General features: G+C 46.4%; 2 protein-coding genes across 7 annotated transcripts in view; one reads left to right on the top strand and one right to left on the bottom strand.

Annotated features, from left to right (window-relative positions):
* LOC135907969 (uncharacterized) overlaps nucleotides 1-17,325 on the bottom strand; it is a 435,033-nt gene that overhangs the window by 386,027 nt on the left and 31,681 nt on the right. The window lies entirely within an intron of this gene.
* Elk (Eag-like K[+] channel) overlaps nucleotides 1-17,325 on the top strand; it is a 195,264-nt gene that overhangs the window by 120,988 nt on the left and 56,951 nt on the right. For all 3 annotated transcript variants that reach the window (XM_065439513.1, XM_065439460.1, XM_065439380.1), the window contains exons 4-6: nucleotides 11,183-11,416; nucleotides 13,115-13,261; nucleotides 16,896-17,032. In XM_065439513.1, the coding sequence (XP_065295585.1) occupies nucleotides 11,183-11,416; nucleotides 13,115-13,261; nucleotides 16,896-17,032 (518 nt within the window). The remainder of the gene's footprint in view (nucleotides 1-11,182; nucleotides 11,417-13,114; nucleotides 13,262-16,895; nucleotides 17,033-17,325) is intronic.

Consider the following 17,325-nt stretch of genomic DNA (forward strand, 5'->3'; position numbering starts at 1 on the left):
CTTCTGACAACAGACGTTGCCACAATTCCAGTTGATGCACGCACTGAATGTAGAACCTCTGTCGCTACGCCACTCCGATTTAAAAAGCTAGATGCCTACTCTGTCCATTTATTCAGCGTACAGGATAATTTTTACGCTTCATGAAATTTTTTAAAATCGTCTGTGGCAGATAGCACCATTCTTGTCCTTGATCTGTTATATTCGAAGAGGCACTGGCGTTACTAACATCATAAATCGCAATAGATACCCAACTAATTAACGCAAATTCACAAATTTTCTTCCTGATTAATTACCTTACGGGACATTCTGCAATTTACGAATTTTATAGCTAATGAGCTTCAAAACGTGTTTCCTTGAAATAAATCTGTAGGATGTCACCAGTTTCCAGCAATCCTTACCAAAGTGTGGGACGGAATACGTGGGCGTTCCAGGTACTTTTGTGCTTGAATGCATAAACGAGCGTTTTATTAAAGAAGGGGAGCAACAGCGCATTTTTACGACGAGTTTGATGGTGCTATGTCGAAACTGGTCTAATTCTGGAAATTCATTCCAAGTGAATAGGCCTTGCAAACTCACCGGCAACAATTCGTAAATGGCCATATGTATCGTAATGTATAATTAATTAGGAAGTTAGCGAATTTTTTGTTAATCAGTTGAATATGTGTTTCAATTTCTCGTGCAAGTAATATCCGCTACTCTGAATAATACAGCTCAAGCACTAAAATTACGTTACGTGCCACAGGCGATTTTTTAAATATTTATAAATCTTAAAAATGGCGCACGCATGACAGTGCGAACACTTTTTGATTTTGTTCTTGTCAGAAAAAGAAAGGAAAAGCGCGCTCTAAATTATTATCTTAGCTCCTTCAGCTACTGAAACACGGCAAGTGTATAGTTATGTGTTTTCTTTCACTGTAACCCGATTACACTATTCGGGTCACTCCGGAATTTCGGGAAATCACAGTGCGAATGACGCTACCCGAAGGGCCCACGACGGTGCCCACATTATACCAATACCACTGTCGAGAACAGATGTAGAACTCTGTGGAACACCAGTGAATTCACCAACGCATTGATCCACACATTGGATCCACGTATGGAACTCCGTCTTCCACCAGGGTTACCACGAGCGGAAGCACCACATCTGTGCCGCATGTGGCTCGTCGTGGAGTTCACGAACGCCTATTCCTTCCGCACTGGAATGGCCGACAGCACTGCTTGCGACAGCTGTGGCTGCGAGGAGACGATCAAGCACCTCCTCCGTGATTGTCCCCGTTACAATGTGTCAAGAAAGGTTCTCGGGACTACGTTCGAAAAGCTAGACGATCGCCCCTTCACAGAGGAAAAAAGGTCTATGACACTGGCCCAGAAGGGTTTCGGCACTCAAGGCCTTAAGGTTTTCCTCAGGTTCTCAAGGGCTTGTGAATTGTGCGACCGACTTCGAAAGTTGCAGCTCGTCGCATCGCGTTATCATGCCAATTTTTCTCACTTTGTTTTATTTTTATTCTTCTTTTACCTTTTATTCCCTTTTATCCCTTTTCCATAGCAAAGGGTAGCCAGCCGGTACTTACACTGGCTAACCACCCTGTCTTTCCTTCTCTCTCTCTCTCTCTCTCTCTCTCTCTCGCCGTTGTTGAGGAACAGCGGCGTTCGTAGAGTCATAAGAGCCCGACTCTATTGAAAACTTGTATTACGTGTCATCTCAGCTCATCTACGGGAAATTATTGGCTGGCGGCTACATGCGGGCTGTATTACCATCCAGACTGTTACTCCTCTCCCTCGAAAGAGCAAAAGGAAGAGCGTGAGAAGGTTGATTGATTGATTGATTGATTGATTGATTGATTGATTGATTGATTGATTGATTGATTGATTGATTGATTGATTGATTGATTGATTGATTGATTGATTGATTGATTGATTGATTGATTGATTGATTGATTGATTGATTGATTGATTGATTGATTGATTGATTGATTGATTGATTGATACCGACTGACCGACTGACTGGTTAAGAGCAATTCAAATTTTGCTATATGATGAGAAGGAATTCAGTCCAGCGAGACCGCAGCTCCTCTACCGAATCCTGTGCGTGTTGTTCATAGGCATGTGCATGGCTGTATGTTTTTTGCAAATTCCTCACTTTGCTTCATATAGTTGCAAGGAAGTGACGAAAATATGTCGTACAGTTGAAAGCGATGGGTGAAGCTAGGTGAGCATAAATTCTTATTTGCTTGCGTTTACGCAGCTTGTCCGTCGTAACACGTAGACTCGCATGTTAAGACGAAACGCTTCAATAAAAGCGACAAGAATAAAATTGGTCACTGGGCACTCAAAGCCAAAGGCTAAGGGAAAGTCAAAGGTAAGCGCGACCTACATTTCGCACTCGCTTGCTGTAACGATACTCACGTACGCAGCATAAGCACAAACCCCTAAATAAGTAAGACTTCAGTTCTGACGCAGGAACACACATGCTATATATATATATATATATATATATATATATATATATATATATATATATATATATATATATATATATATATATATACGCGAATCGCTAGCGTATTCCTTGCAACATCCCAACCAGCTTCTGACACACCTCGCATGACCCCAGTTAAAACAGCTTGAACTGTTTTTATACTCTCTGGGGACATTTTAAGCATACTACGATTACCACGCCACGTTGAAATGCGTCTGTCCCATCTCTCTTTTTCTTTTTTCTTATACCTTCTTTTCTTCATGTTCTTCTTTCTTTCCCTCACTGACGTCCGCGCTACTTCGTTTGCTAAAGGCCAAGATATAGTCCGGCGTTCTCGGCGCGCCAGGCCGCGGCAGGCGAAGTCGGATACGCTGCGCTAGCGACGCCAGGGGTGCAAGAAATTTGCTTCCTCTAGAGTTCGGCGTGCGCGTGCAGCTCGAGGCTGGCGCCATCTGTGCGTCCGGGAGCGCAACTTCACCGCCGCGGCGAACAGCTGTTACATGGCGCATGCGCGTCTTGCGTATACCCGCGCGCTTCGGGTAGCGTGCGCGCTTTTTCTCGTTCCGCGCGCTGTTTGTGCGCTAAAATGAAAACTTTTGCGGGATGGCGTTAACTTGTCCTGACAGCCAGAAAAAAAAAAACATAAGGTTTCACGTGCGAAAACCACTTTCTTTCTGACCTGGGGTTCTTTAACGTGTACCTAAATCTAAGCACACGGGTGTTTTTCTCATTTCGCCCCCATCGAAATGCGGCCGCCGTGCCTGACAGCCAGAACATCGCACTCATATTGCTAGTACTTCGGCTACGTCAAAAACGGAAGCGGACCATGTATGTACATGCGAAAGCTATTCGACAAGCGCCCTCAACTCGGCGACTACCACCAGCTAGTACAGGAGCTGCGAAATGCAGCTTACCTGTGGCGAGACCACACTGCTTTCGTATAGCTTCCCACGCGTTGTTCTTGCGCTCTGTGTCGCGGTGGTCCATGCGTTTCACATCGTATACACATGGAAGGTTGAAAATCGCTTCAAGCAGGCACCTCACTCGCGCTGTCATCCCACACGGATGTTCAAAAAACCACAGCCGCACTGTCAGTACAGCCACTGTACTGTCAGTACGCGCACCGCAGGCCGCCATTCTGCCTTCTGCTCGCTGCCGCTGCAGCGCGCAGTGCATTCTGGTCTAGCGGCAGCCGCGTGAAATAGAACACGCTCTATGTCCGCGCCGGCGGCGTTGTGCTCGCCAAGCGCGCCTAAGCACGCCGGCTACGCCGGGACGCCGGACTGTAGAGTGCGCGCTTTTCACCGACGTCGCTTAACCGCGCCGCGCGTGGCCGCGCGCGCACGTTACGCCGGACTATATCTTGCCCTTAAGCCCTGTCTCATCGGCTGCAGCGGAGGAGACTGGCTCCCACGCCTTGTTTTCCGTTCGATTTAGCTTAAGCAGCTGCCGCCTCTGGCAGCGCCATCTCGTCTCTTGTTGCAGCCGCAGCCAGCCCCCGTCAACAAAGCTTGCAGATATACACGCGGCCGTTCATAGGGAACTCGTTCCTTGCTTCTTGAATTTTTGTGAAGCGGCCCTTATTTTGTTACCTTTCGTTTTCGCCCTTATCGCTCGGCATGCCTCCCGTTTTCTAAGCCAGGCCAGCGACGACGAAGTGTATGCTATGCGCAGAAAAAATAGGCGAAAGCGAGAAATGTAGGATTGTGGCCCCGAAACTTCATTTAGTGAATCTCCGTGTGATAACGCTGGATCGCCAGCTCTATTTAGTTTTTATTTTTTAAGTAAAAAAAACTGAAAACTATGCATAATTAAAACTCACCATATTTTTCTCGGCAACGATTATTGCCCGCCTTCCATGATCATTCATTTCAAGTTCCTTGTCTGCTAAAAAAGAGAGATAAAGTTTTGGTGATAAGTCACCTTGTGAGCAAAATATTTTGAAATCGTTACATTTTACTGCATAATAAATAAACAAGGGCGACGCGTAGAATATCTTGCCTTACATGACTTTGTACGTGTCGTTCTACTGCCTTGAAGATTTTCTGTTTAACGACGAAATAAGCGCGCTTTTGGCGTTGTGTTGAAGACATTAACAAGTAACCCGCTTACGACGTTATCGTGCTCATCCTAATCCGCTTTTCGATCATGATACTAATATAGACATCACGTGCACCTCCTAGCAATTCAATTCACAATTCGCAAGAAGAATAAGGAAGACAGAATTAACAGAACGCAGTCGGCCCTAGAGAAGGTATTTTCTGTAAATAAAGTATTCAATATTCACTGCCTTTGACAACAATTGCTGCAAGAAACTATCAATAAAACTGTCTCTAGACAACGCTGCCACCTTAGCGTCGCACTCTTGGAGGCACCGCAAATCGGGGCAGAGATCGTTATATTCGTCCAATGCTTCCGAGAAGCGCGTGTTTCACAAGCGCTTCAGTATTCGGCCCCACCTCAGCTCCTCCTACAGGTGCAGTGTCTTTAAGATTTATAACAACTCTGAATGATATATGCCTTAAAGACAGTCTTAGGTGGCTCATACCCCCGATGGCCTTGAAAAAAGCGCGTCGTCCTGTCCAGTGTCACAAAAACTATCACCGTCAGCAATGTCCTATACCATCCCAAGGCAATAAAAAATGGACTGGCTCATCCCTCTCGTAATGCAGACGCTACAAGCAGTCAGAAGAGTGAAGCGTAGCGTACACACATTCATTGGAATCACGCATACAACGTACAGAAACGCGGCGTCTAGTCGAGTGGTACAAGAAAACCATGTGACCTTTTCAATGGCACATACCTCCGTAAGGAAGCAAAAGATGCAATGGCTACAACCGCTCAGCAGGCTGCAAGCGCTTAGTAAAGTGAAGCGAACAGTGCATACATTCATTGAAATCACTCGTTCAATACACAGAACAGCATATGTTTCAATCCCCTGCTGAGACGATGCAACGTTAAGTCTAAGAGAAACGTCGTTGGCACGAGTGTGGCCCCGCTATACGAGAAAAGACGGGGAATGCGGGAGATGGCAATTCCTTTTTTCCTTTTTCTTCTTTTTTTTTGTGAGCCGGCGTGTAAGACGCCCTTGACACGCTGGCTAACGCGCGTGGGTTAACAGACTGGGGTGAGGGGGGGGGGGGTGGTAGGTCCTGGCTTTGACCTTGTACACACCGTTCCTTTACTGATTCGACACGCTAACACACTTTCCCTCGTTTCCGCGCCCTCCCGCCTCACACCCCCTCCCTTTTAGAAGAACCCCACCTATATATACTGTGGCAAGGAAAGCATATGTCGCCTTGAAGAAGACAAGTCCACTTGTCGAAACGTTGGCTCCTGCATTCACCTTGTTCTGTTTTGCTCATCGTCCCGCTATACGAGTAGCATACCACAATCAAGCGCGCACAAAGGCGGTGCTCTTCCGCTATACGAGCGCGCGAAGCCGCAGCCATGCGTCGAAAACGAGCCGCAGGAGCCGACCTGCGAAAGCAGCAACGTGACGATGCGAGACGGCGCATTGCCGAATTAGCAGCAGGCTCTCGCCTTCACATGTTACCGGAGCGCAACGAGCTGCCGAACTTTTATGGTGACAGCAACTATATGGACACTCGAGGCGCACTTCTGCCGTAGTTATTCGGGTCCCTCAAGAACACAGGACTTCCTCACAGTTCGCTTCAGGACATAGTTTTCCCGCGCGGGAACCGGTTGTGTAGGAAGGAGGTCTCTCGCCTTCTGTTAAATTACCTACAGGACACGGATTTGGCTTCCACATGGTGAACTGAGGAGTGAACATTTGTAATTGGGAGGTCTGTGTCGGATTACGTGATTTAATTATTTTAAGTGTCGCTATGGTGGAGCAATTGCCGGCAGCAACTGCAAGGCTAATCCCACCAGTAGCCTACAACAACTCAACTCAACTCAACTAGGCGTCGCCATGAGGTTCCACATAAAGTCCAAGGGCGATAAAACTATTAGATAAAACCGTCGCCGCTCACCGTATGCTGTATGTGCGAGTGAGAGCGTGTGAAGGTAAGCCGGCAGACGTAGTTCAATCTTTTGTTCGCGAGCGAGGAACGCGGCCCGGATGCGTGCCCTCTCCTGTCGCGCGCGAGGCAGAAGGGTCAGGCGAGGAAGCAGGGCCGTTCTTCTCCGGCAGCTGCTAGGGCAACACCAACTCGTGAGTCTTGAAAGCGATCTGCGACGTGGCCAAAGTGCGCGCCAGCGCGGGCTCCATCTTCAAAGCGATCTGCGATGTTTTCAGAGTGCGCGTAGTGCCGGTAGCTTCGTGTGCGCTGTGCTTTCGAAAGAAATGCATGAAGGTCAATTCGCTTGCTGCTGCCGCGATTGCTCCCTCCAAAATCTGTACAGCGAGTTTTTATGCTCTGTGTAGTCGCGGACTGTGTAGTCGCGCTTACACATTTTAAACAGACACACAAAGACAGAGCTGTCTCTGTGTGTCTGTTTCTTCCTACGTCCTCGTTCGGTCACGCTTACACATTCTCTCATTCCTAATTTAGTTAGTAAGCGAACTTTTATAAGTTTACACTGCCGCTGTAGGTACCATCGTTACTTCGTACAGCTATCCACTAATCTTCTATCGCAATCGCTGCTTCGCCTTTCGGGCGAAACTGCGAATTTTTTTTCTATTGACCAACATGCTAGATTAAAATTTTTAGCCTCTCATAACATGCACTGATGCTTCAAACAGCATCCTTTTTAGCAACTTTCTTTTGTTTTTTCGAAATAACCACTGTTGCAATGTTTTTTTGAGCCGACGCGCTGAAACAATGTCATCTTAAACGGACACTAAAGGCAAAAACAAAGTCAACGTGGAACTGTGTAAATACCATTCCACAAACCTCGCAATGCTTGTTTCGTGCCAAGAAAAGACTTTGTTTAGGAGAAAATTGTATTGGAAGGGTCCCAATACCTTTTTCGCAATTCAAATCTCCCGCCTCCCATCCGGGCGAGTGGTGATGTAGCATACGCCATCACCACCCTTCGCTGCTATTACCATCACCACCGTTCGCTGTTTTTACCCCTTCTGAGTAAAACGACGCCCGACAGACGGCGGTGCCCAGCCAAGACAGAGCACTTTATTCGCCCCTGCAGCTGCTTTTTGGCCAAGTGGCGTGGACTGTTCGGGCGACCCGCAACATCACATGGAAGTAGAAATCTCTGCCGCTTGCAGAGAATTCTAGCAAAACCAGGGTAGCCCTACGCGATACCAAAACTACAGAAACGCGAAAGTGTGAACTGCGCAAAGTCGAGCGAAAACGAAACATTTCTGCCAACCGCGTCACTGTCAAGGGTAATTTCAATGAGTTCTTTCTTCTAAAGATGAAATAGAACTGGACAAGTAACATGTTATCTTGTCTTATAATACAATACAAGGATGTTTTTTTGCAACGAATGGTCGAGTATGCCTGTGACAGAATTTAACTGAGGGGTGCTTCCATCATCGGGCAAGTACATGAATGTCCCGAGGGAGTACCTACCATACTTTCTCGATTATTAAGGCTCTGTTCACGATAATATTACGCCTTAGAGATTCGCAAGCACTAATATATCACTTTAGCTTGACTTAATATATGCCGTTAGTGCCCCTTTAATAATGTGGGGCCGGGAAACATTCCGCATGATTTTTACAGCGAAGCTCTATATGGCAATGTTTTCGTTTTGTTTTCTACGTGCATAGATGATGATCGCGCAGAGCAAGACTCTATATATATATATATATATATATATATATATATATATATATATATATATATATATATATATATATATATATATATATATATATATATAATGAGAAGCCAACAAACACTGACACCAGTGTTTGTGTCAGTGTTTGTTGGCTTCTCATTATATGAATAATAAATATCGGGTCCCTCGGTTAACCCCCTTTCTTCTCGTTTATATATATATATATATATATATATATATATATATATATATATATATATATATATATATATCCCTCCAGCTACGTCCAAGCAGGACATACCAACGTTTCTGACCGACGGGTTTGGTTGGTGCTGCTGGATAGGTTCGGTATGCAATGCTACAGACATATCAATGGGCCAGCTACGCGTCATCGATCAAGTATAGACTTGACCTTTGCTAAAAATCTGTTCTAGCATCGTCACTCAACCCTTGGCCGTATGCCATAGTGACCATAAAGCGATGATCCATATGGTAACAAAATAAATTAAAAGATGGTAGAATCAAGAAGTCGCTTGTACGTGTCTTTATTCAATATACATAGTAATCACCATATATTAAATCAATATAGTCATCACCATACACAGCTTCGCTGGTCATCCACCTTCACAGAGAGGAATGGCACTGGATGTTTTTTTTTAATGCGTAAGCATTTTTTGGCGAGCTCCCCAGCCCTGTCACACAAAAGTTCAACGCATTATGTCTGCACAAAAATTTATAATTTGAAAAGTTAAGATATTTAATCGTTATGGTAGTGTAAATGTAGACTGGAAGCTGTCAAGTGATAAGGAACAATCTAAAATTAGAAAACATAAAAAGTGAATACCCATAGAGATGCATAGGGCTCCTTAGAAAATACATAGGGAAACCTATAGTAGGGGTGGGCCAAATGAAATTTGGGGGTGAGCCAACTTCAAGTATGGACATGGGTCAAATTAAATTTGGGGGTGGGCCAACTTGAAATTCGAATGTGGGCCAACTGAAATTTGTGGGTGAGCCAACCTAAAATTGGGGGTGGGCCAACTTAGATTTGGGAGTGGGCCCCGTTAAATTTCGGGGTGTGCCAATTCGAAATTTCGGGGCGGGCCAACATAAATTCGGGGATGAGCCAACTGAAATTTTCGGTATGTGTCAACCTAAATTTGGGAATAGGCCAAGTTGAAATTTGAGGGCCAGCCAACTTAAACTTTGGGGCGGGCCTGCTTGACATTTTGGGGTGGCCCAATGTCCAATTGAACACTGCTGAGCGTCCTTCGAGTCATGAACACCTCGGAGGCAAGCGAGCGCGTTGGGACGCCTGGCGCGTTACCATTGGGCCTTACCGAGGCGCAGTCAGAACGCAAGTGAGAGCTTGCGTGGACAAGGAACGCTTGCATAGCACAAGCTTGCATGAGCGACAGCGAGGGTGACATGAGATCGCGACGATGCACTCTCCCCTAACGCAACGTCTCACGTGCTACTGCGGCAGCTGGTGTTCGATTCGACCGCTCGTCTCCGTCGAGGCACGCACGTGCCCGGCGTTCATGCTCAATTGGTACGATTTCATTAAAGGGCCCGGAGGCGCTGAGGAAATCTAACAGCTGTCTACTAAAGCCTTCTCTGCTACCGGAAAGGCCATGGATAGACCCGCATAAGCTAGGAAAGCAAGCAAGCAGAACTAAGCAATAACGAAGTCCCACCTGAGCCAAATAATGCTTGCGCATTAGTATACAGTTCTCAGAATTTCTGGGGCAGTTTTTTTTTCTAGTAGAAGGATCGAAAAAATTGGAAGTTTGTAGTAAAAAAACATCAGTTAACAATGTACCGCTGGAGCGAGCTCGAAAATCCACCTTTTTGTTTCATTCAACGTAGCTACGGATTACGGAATCCTGAAAAATGAAATTTTCGGCGTAATTTACCCGTCTTCGTCGAAAAGCTCTACTGCATCATTATATTCGCGCACGTCCTTGTTCGTTATTTTTCTTTTTCTCCCTTTACCGTATCACTCACTCTGTATCCAAGAAACAGATTTAAGCCCTCCCTTGACAGTGTCCTGGAAACATCTTTTTTCAAGCAAACCTCATTTCTTCTTTTAAGCCAGACTCAATCTTCCGTACCTTCTTACCAACATAGTTAACACCGCCGTTCAAAACGTGGCGAAACCTTATCAATCTTCCTTGCTGAAAGTTGGCCGCATTTTCCGCGACGCTGCCCTTTTCTCAGAGGTTGTCGCTCTGGGCTCCATCTCTTACGTCATTCTTCTCCTCTCTCCGCGCACCCACAATTACGATATTTGAAAATTTTTGAATCTCTTGACCCATTTACCGATCCTAAGCTCCTGGGAGCTAGGCTTCACCCCTCGTTGGCCTATAAAGCCGTAACAGTGCTCAAAGCCAACGGACTTTACTGCCGTAGTATAGCCTTTTTCAGGCACTGGGTTTGAAATTGTACACGCCAAGGAACCGCATAAAAAGTTGTACTTTTTAATAAAAAGAAATGTTTCCCATTTATATATGTCGTATACGTCTTCAAAAATATCTGATTGAAACAATGATGCAAAATTATTTCATACTTGCAAAGGCCACTAGAGAATGGAGGTGGAACATCCATCACTCGACTGAGAAAACAAACGGTTATCTTGCCACTTACTGATGATTAACGATAGCGAGAAGGCAGACGCATGCTTCGCGGGTGATGCTACGCGATATGCCAGCGGCGAGTGACCATCGTGTGAATGCCTAGAATGCGTAGGAACGCATCTGTCGCTGTATTTGAGTAGCGAGTATCAAAACTTGCACAACTCCTCAGTAAAATCTATTTTTGTTGTTGTTGTTGTTGTTGCACCTGTCCTGTTCTCGCTGCCCCTTCAAATCCTCTCGCTTACTAGCACAAACGTTCGAGCAACAAATCTTGTGCTAAACCCTCAGACGCCCATCAAGGTTCGCCAACAGTGCTAATCTCCCACGCTCGTATTTTCTTTCTTTCTCTCGCTCGCAGACAGCAACTTCGTGCTGGGCAATGCACAGGTGCCGGCGCTGTTCCCCATCGTGTACTGCTCAGACGGTTTCTGCGAGCTGACGGGCTACCCGCGGGCGCAGATCATGCAGAAGGGGTGCGCCTGCGCCTTCCTATACGGACCCGACACCAAGGAGGAAGCGATACGCGAAATAGACGACGCCCTCGAGAACAAGACCGAGCTCAAACTCGAGGTCATCTTCTACAAGAAGAATGGTTCGTTATCGTTCTTTACCGTTTCTGACGAGTCCGATTCCTTGCGAGCACTACGGGCGTGTAAACCCGCTTGACACGACGATGCTGCTGTCACTTGAACGTGCCCGTCGGCGTTCTGTTTTGTAGCAACTAGGCGGCACAAAATTTCCAGTGTCCGGTTACCAGTGACTTCTAAGGCATGTGTTCCTGTATTTTTACAACGTTCGCCCAGTCGCACTAAAACTGGAACCGGGGTGTCACTTAGGATGCACCACTTTCCGAAATGTTGTTCGCCTCTATTTCGCTCACATAGAAATACATCAACCGCCTTGCTACCGCTGCTCCTTAAGATGCATGAAGGAAGGAAATCGACTAGCTCCATGCGAAGGCGGTATACACCAGGAGCACCACAGTGCGAAAGTTGTGGCTCTATAGCAAGACCAGGTAAGTAACGCCTAGGATTGTCCAGAAAAGTGGTTTGCCGCGGCCGGGAACTTCGCTCCCATGAATTTCGGTGCAACTGGACAGGCATTGTAAATACGCGGGAGGCAGTGGCTTGAGATGAAAATGTTTCACAGGCACAGGCCGTAGTTCGAATCTCTGATTCATCACTAAATTTTCCCAACTAATACCATGTATCTACTGTGGGTGTGCTTAAACCACCGCGGCAGAAATTGGTGGGAGAACCTCTAGTATAGCCAGAGAACATGAGCAATCACAAAAGTCACACGCCTGTGTTTGTCCGTTTTTCGCTTGGTTAAGGGGTATTGTCATGTGGTATAGTGGCTGAGGTGTAATGTAAATCATATTGTAAAAGCCTGGAAGTTCAATTGCTAAATATTTTGCGATAAGGATGATGATGACCATAGTCATTGGCCGAGCATACTCGCAGCTACTAAATATTCTTCTTTCTTTCTTTCTTTCTTTCTCTTTTTGGGCTAGAGGGAGACGGGGTGGCGCTAGAGGGGTAGGTTCAGGAGCTGAGTGGTTTGGCCACAGCAGAGTTCTCGGGCAAGAAAAGTCCTTTTATGAATGCCACGTGAAGCGAAACTTATGGTTACACTATTGCAGAACAGATGAAAAGAGGAAGGCAGTAACATGTATGTGAACATGCCATCGGCGAAGCCACTTCGTTCTTTTGCGCAAATTTAAGCATAGTGTGTGTTTTCTGATCAGCCAGAGATCAGCTAGAATCTTGCACGGTATGGTAGTCCACATAGAGATGGTTTAGTGCACGCTGCCTACAGAACGAATAATCTAACACTTATGTCACGAGTGCAGTTGTTCAAAACTCCTTGCTCAAAATTCAATTCCTGATAGACACAACGTCTGAAAAACCTCTAGATAGCTACACCTGCGAAAGTTAGGCGGCCATGAAATACGAGCACGCGGAATATTCGAAAATGACGGGTCGCGGGAAGCATGAGGCGAAAGGATTGACACAGGTCGAACACGGGAAGCCTCAACCTGGAGCCAACGTGCGGACAAAGGGAATCATTCTTTTTAAAAGAACGAAAACAACTGTCCTGTCCAAGCGTTGGTTCCAGGCATAATCTTCCCTTTTTGGGACACTGCAGCTTACATTGGGTGCTCAAAGGTCAAAATGTTGCGTCCATCCCCTCATTTCCCCAATAAACTGTGGAACCTCGCCCTCGTTTGTTATGACACACCTTCCAACTTAGTCCTGTGGTGGTTGATCCCCTCTGTCCCCCTTTGCAGGGAGTCCGTTCTGGTGCCTACTGGACATCGTGCCCATCAAGAACGAGAAGCACGAAGTGGTCCTTTTCCTGGCATCGCACAAGGACATCACCAAGTCCAAGATGGCCGAGATCGAGACGGACGACGCGGACGAGACGGCCGAGCTCGGTAAGAGCGAGTTAAGCAGTTATGTGACGGCATTAAAATATTAGTGGGTCTAAGTGTCCCGAAGAAACATTTCCGCTGTGAGGGACACCACCGCGAAGGGCTTCGGACTAATTGCCTGAATAAGCTTCCCCGATTAGTGAACTCCAAATTAATATCCGGTTCTTCGAGTAATCCACCGCAAAAGATGAACGGGGGTATACTCGACCGGTGACCTTTTCTTTTTTTTTTTAATCTGTGCACAGTACAAAAAAAACGAACCTTCGTCATTCGGCAAGATAACGCCTATGCTTTATCTCAGCGTATATGGAATCACTATGAAAAAAACCTAATCATAATTGATCCATTTCTTGCGCAAGAGCTTTCGCTTACCAAAGTGCAATAACATCGCTTGAAGAAAGATTGACAGGCAATTGAAGCGTGTTTTTAAAGGCCTGCAGGATGGCATGGATAGTTAAACATAAATTTATTGGTTCATGAGTTAACTTGCGAAACCCGACACAATAATTACGGGAGACATTGTAGTGAAGGGCTTCAGGTTAATTTTAACCACACGAGGTTCTTTAACGTGATCCCGGTGCTCGGAACACGAGTGTTTTTGAATTCTAGAACTTTCCCCCGATCCCGGCGCAAGGTAGTCAATTGCGCTCAGCCTGGTTAACCTCCCAGCCTTTTTTCATCACTTCTCTCTGTCTCTCTCCCTTAAACATAAATCCACTGATTGTGTTTGTCAAACACTATGTCCATACCTCTTGAGTTTTCTAGGCTTACCATCTGCCCTCTTCTGCTCGTACCCACGACACAAGCGATCACTGTCTATAGAGTTTCACACCGATAGGTACTCGAAAGCAAACCCATCTCAGAACTCTAGTCACGCACAAAGGCCTGTCCGGGCAGGTTGCACGTGTGACCTAGCGTTAAGCTATACCACGGGGGCTCGTAAGGTCTTATATTACCGGTAGGATATAGACATAGAAAGGATATAGATCGAGCCCTACGTCTTGGCCTGGCCCTTGAGCCACGCTCGGATTCGTCCCCTGGGCCACATTGGCGTTTATTGGTACGCAATCACTGGATGACCTGGAAACCATTCGAAGCGCTCCGCTGCATTCCTTCCGTTCACACTCTAACCCTGCCCCTGTGAGCAGTTGCGATGGTTAACACTGCCGGGAACAGGTCACGCCTCCGCGGACGTAAATACCCATGGACGCCTAGAGACGGATAGAAAGTGTGGTCCCTCAAATAGCACATAGTGCGCCGCGTGCGGCCTGCGCAGCCGGTGGAAGTGGTTGTCGCCGCTAGAGGGCCCTACCTTCTATCGCATTTTACCTCATCTGTGCTCTGAATCGGCATTTGCGCCCGACACTTGGCACTGACACTTCACAAGGCGTTCTTTCTTGTTTACGGCAGAAGCGGCGATGGATTTCAATGCTCACGCACAGTTCTCAAAAGACTTCAGGTTTTGGCCTGTGGTGCAGTCCGCTAAATTTAGCCGGTAACATAAACGATAATTTTTCAATACCAAATGTACAAGACCCTGCAGCTGGCACAATTTTTTTTTCTAAGCAGTTTAAACGCCGTTTGATAAATGAAATTTACAACTAGAAAGAGAGAAAAAAGCAGGGGTGTTAATCAGATGCAAGTTGCCAGTTTGCTGCCCCGCCCGCACTTGGGTGGGAAAAAAAAAGAAGAGGAGGAAGAAAGAAACACACACGCGATAATAGGAAGCGCGATAGGCGTTGGATCGCATAAGACACAAGTAGCGTTTTCATGGTTTTCTGATGGGATGATGAGTCAAGTCTATGTTGAAGGACTCTCTCTTCCGATATAGGCTCAACCGTCCCACTTGTTGAGCACAGCTGTGAGCGATCACCTCTTCACGTAATAGAGAGAGCGAAGGATAAATGAAAGACAGGGAGGTTAAGCAGCACTGAGTCCAGTAGGCTAACCTGCGCTGTAGGAAGGGAAGTGAAAGATTATGAGGAGAGAAAGTCTACTGTTGATGTCGCCGATGTAGGGGAAATTCTCAGCTCTTTATCACAGACGGTCGCGTAGTCCATTTGATTTCAGGAATCGCGATGAATACTGCGAGTGCAGGCACAGAATGCTTCACCGCAGTGCTTACATGCAGCGGTGTCGGTTACCCCTAAATGTGAAGAATATGCATTGGTGAACGTCAATCCTTACCGCAGTCTACATAAAATAGCCGCGTCTCTTCGAGGTGGTCCTGATAGTAACCATGAGGAGGATGAAAAGGAAGGAACGGAAGGTAGGGAGGTTGCTACCCTACACAGGGGAAGGGGTTTAAGGAAAGAAAAGAAAGGAGAGGGAGGGAAGAAGGCACGATCGGTCTGAGTACATGCGGATGTCCATAACTTCATGCCTATAATCAGTCAATGAGGCCAATCGCTTTCATAAAATGTAGCAGTGCCCGCGTCGCTTTGTACGCCTGCGACGGATGGGACCATGGTCCGAGACTCTTAGTCTCCGAAAATGGTCTGTTATCTAATCGGTTTAGCATCCTCTGAAGAACGTGGCGTTCGTTGTCATAGAGATCACCAAAACACACACGTGCTCAATAGTCTCTTCACAGTTACATGAGTCACATATCAGTGTGTCGGACATTCCAATAAGACATGAGTAGGCTTTCGTAAAAGTCACCCCTATCCAGAGGCGGCACAGTAAAGTTGCATCACGACGGGAAAAGTTCGATGAAACCTGCACCTTCATGTAGGATCCAACCAGGGAAGACAGCAGTTTCAGAAAATCGGGGTGTTCCAAAAAACTTCAGTCTTGGTTTGAGCAAGTAAATGAAGACCCCTCGCAGCATCTGTCCTTGATAAGCGTATAGGAAGTGTCAGGGTTTCTTTATGGGCTGACCGGGCGGCATCGTCAGCAAGGTCATTTCCGACGATGCCACAGTGCCCCGGAAGTCATTGGAAGATAATGTCATGCCCGCTTATAAGGGCTTGATGAAGAACCTCTACGGTCTCGAACACCTGTTGGTCATGGGTCTTGCGTCGTAAGGCTGACTGCAGACTCTGAAGGGCTGCCTTGGAGTCACAAAAAACGACCCACTTTCGAGGTTTGGCTTGTGCGATGCAATTAACAGAAGCACGTAGTGGCAAGTTCTGTTGCCGTAGAGGTCCTTGTATGGGGCACTCTGATAGTAACCAAAGGCTTAACGTAGCGCATAGGGAATGAAGTACGTTATATCTGAAGGATGGCCCATTCCAGTCAGATAGTGGGCGCTGGCGTGCGAACGTATAAATTTTTCTTGCTTTTTTGCAACATCTGTGCTTGAAAATTCATTCCATCCGAACTGCATAATAAAGTTACGTACACAATCTCGATGTCCGAGCCGTGTTTCTTATATTTCAGCACATCAAGAATTGCATGGGCGACCACGAAACAACATATTCCTTCTTGGCAAATTTGGCTGCCAAAAGCGCGAGACCGTTAGCTTTCTGGGGTAACATACGTACCGCTGCGATGGCTGGCATTTGCTTGCCAACTCTATTTAAAATTTTAATGACCACCAGTTTGCGTTTGTTATTTGCTTGTGACTTTCTCCCTCGCTCGTTCTTACTACCATACGTTGTGGACAAACGTTTTGCCAATTCCGAAAATCACACAGATGCAAACGGCAACGTGGATCTGGACGGCTGCGTGCAAAGCAACAACTACCAGAGGCGACGGAGTCGGGCGGTCCTCTACCAACTCTCTGGTCACTACCGCCACGAGAAGAAGATGTCCAAGCTCAAGCTCAACAACGTGAGCGCGGTCCTCTTATTCCTAATATCGAAAAACACCTGCGGGCTGCGATGGCCTCAACCACTAAACAGTGTTAACCAGGCTTCCGCGACTTGCTCTTGCGTGTTACGATCGTACCGAGATGCAAGAGGGTGGCCCGAAAGTTATAAAAAAAACAACAAATTTTTCGTGACATTCTTATAAGACAAGGCACAATAAATGATACCTGCCGAAGTTGTTAATTGACCTGTGCAGACACCTCTTCAAAACATACGTTTTAATCTTTCGACGCTAACGTTGTCTTAATATAGCTG

This window comes from Dermacentor albipictus, chromosome 1, assembly GCF_038994185.2.
Source record: "Dermacentor albipictus isolate Rhodes 1998 colony chromosome 1, USDA_Dalb.pri_finalv2, whole genome shotgun sequence".
NCBI classification, from domain to species: Eukaryota; Metazoa; Arthropoda; class Arachnida; order Ixodida; family Ixodidae; genus Dermacentor; species Dermacentor albipictus.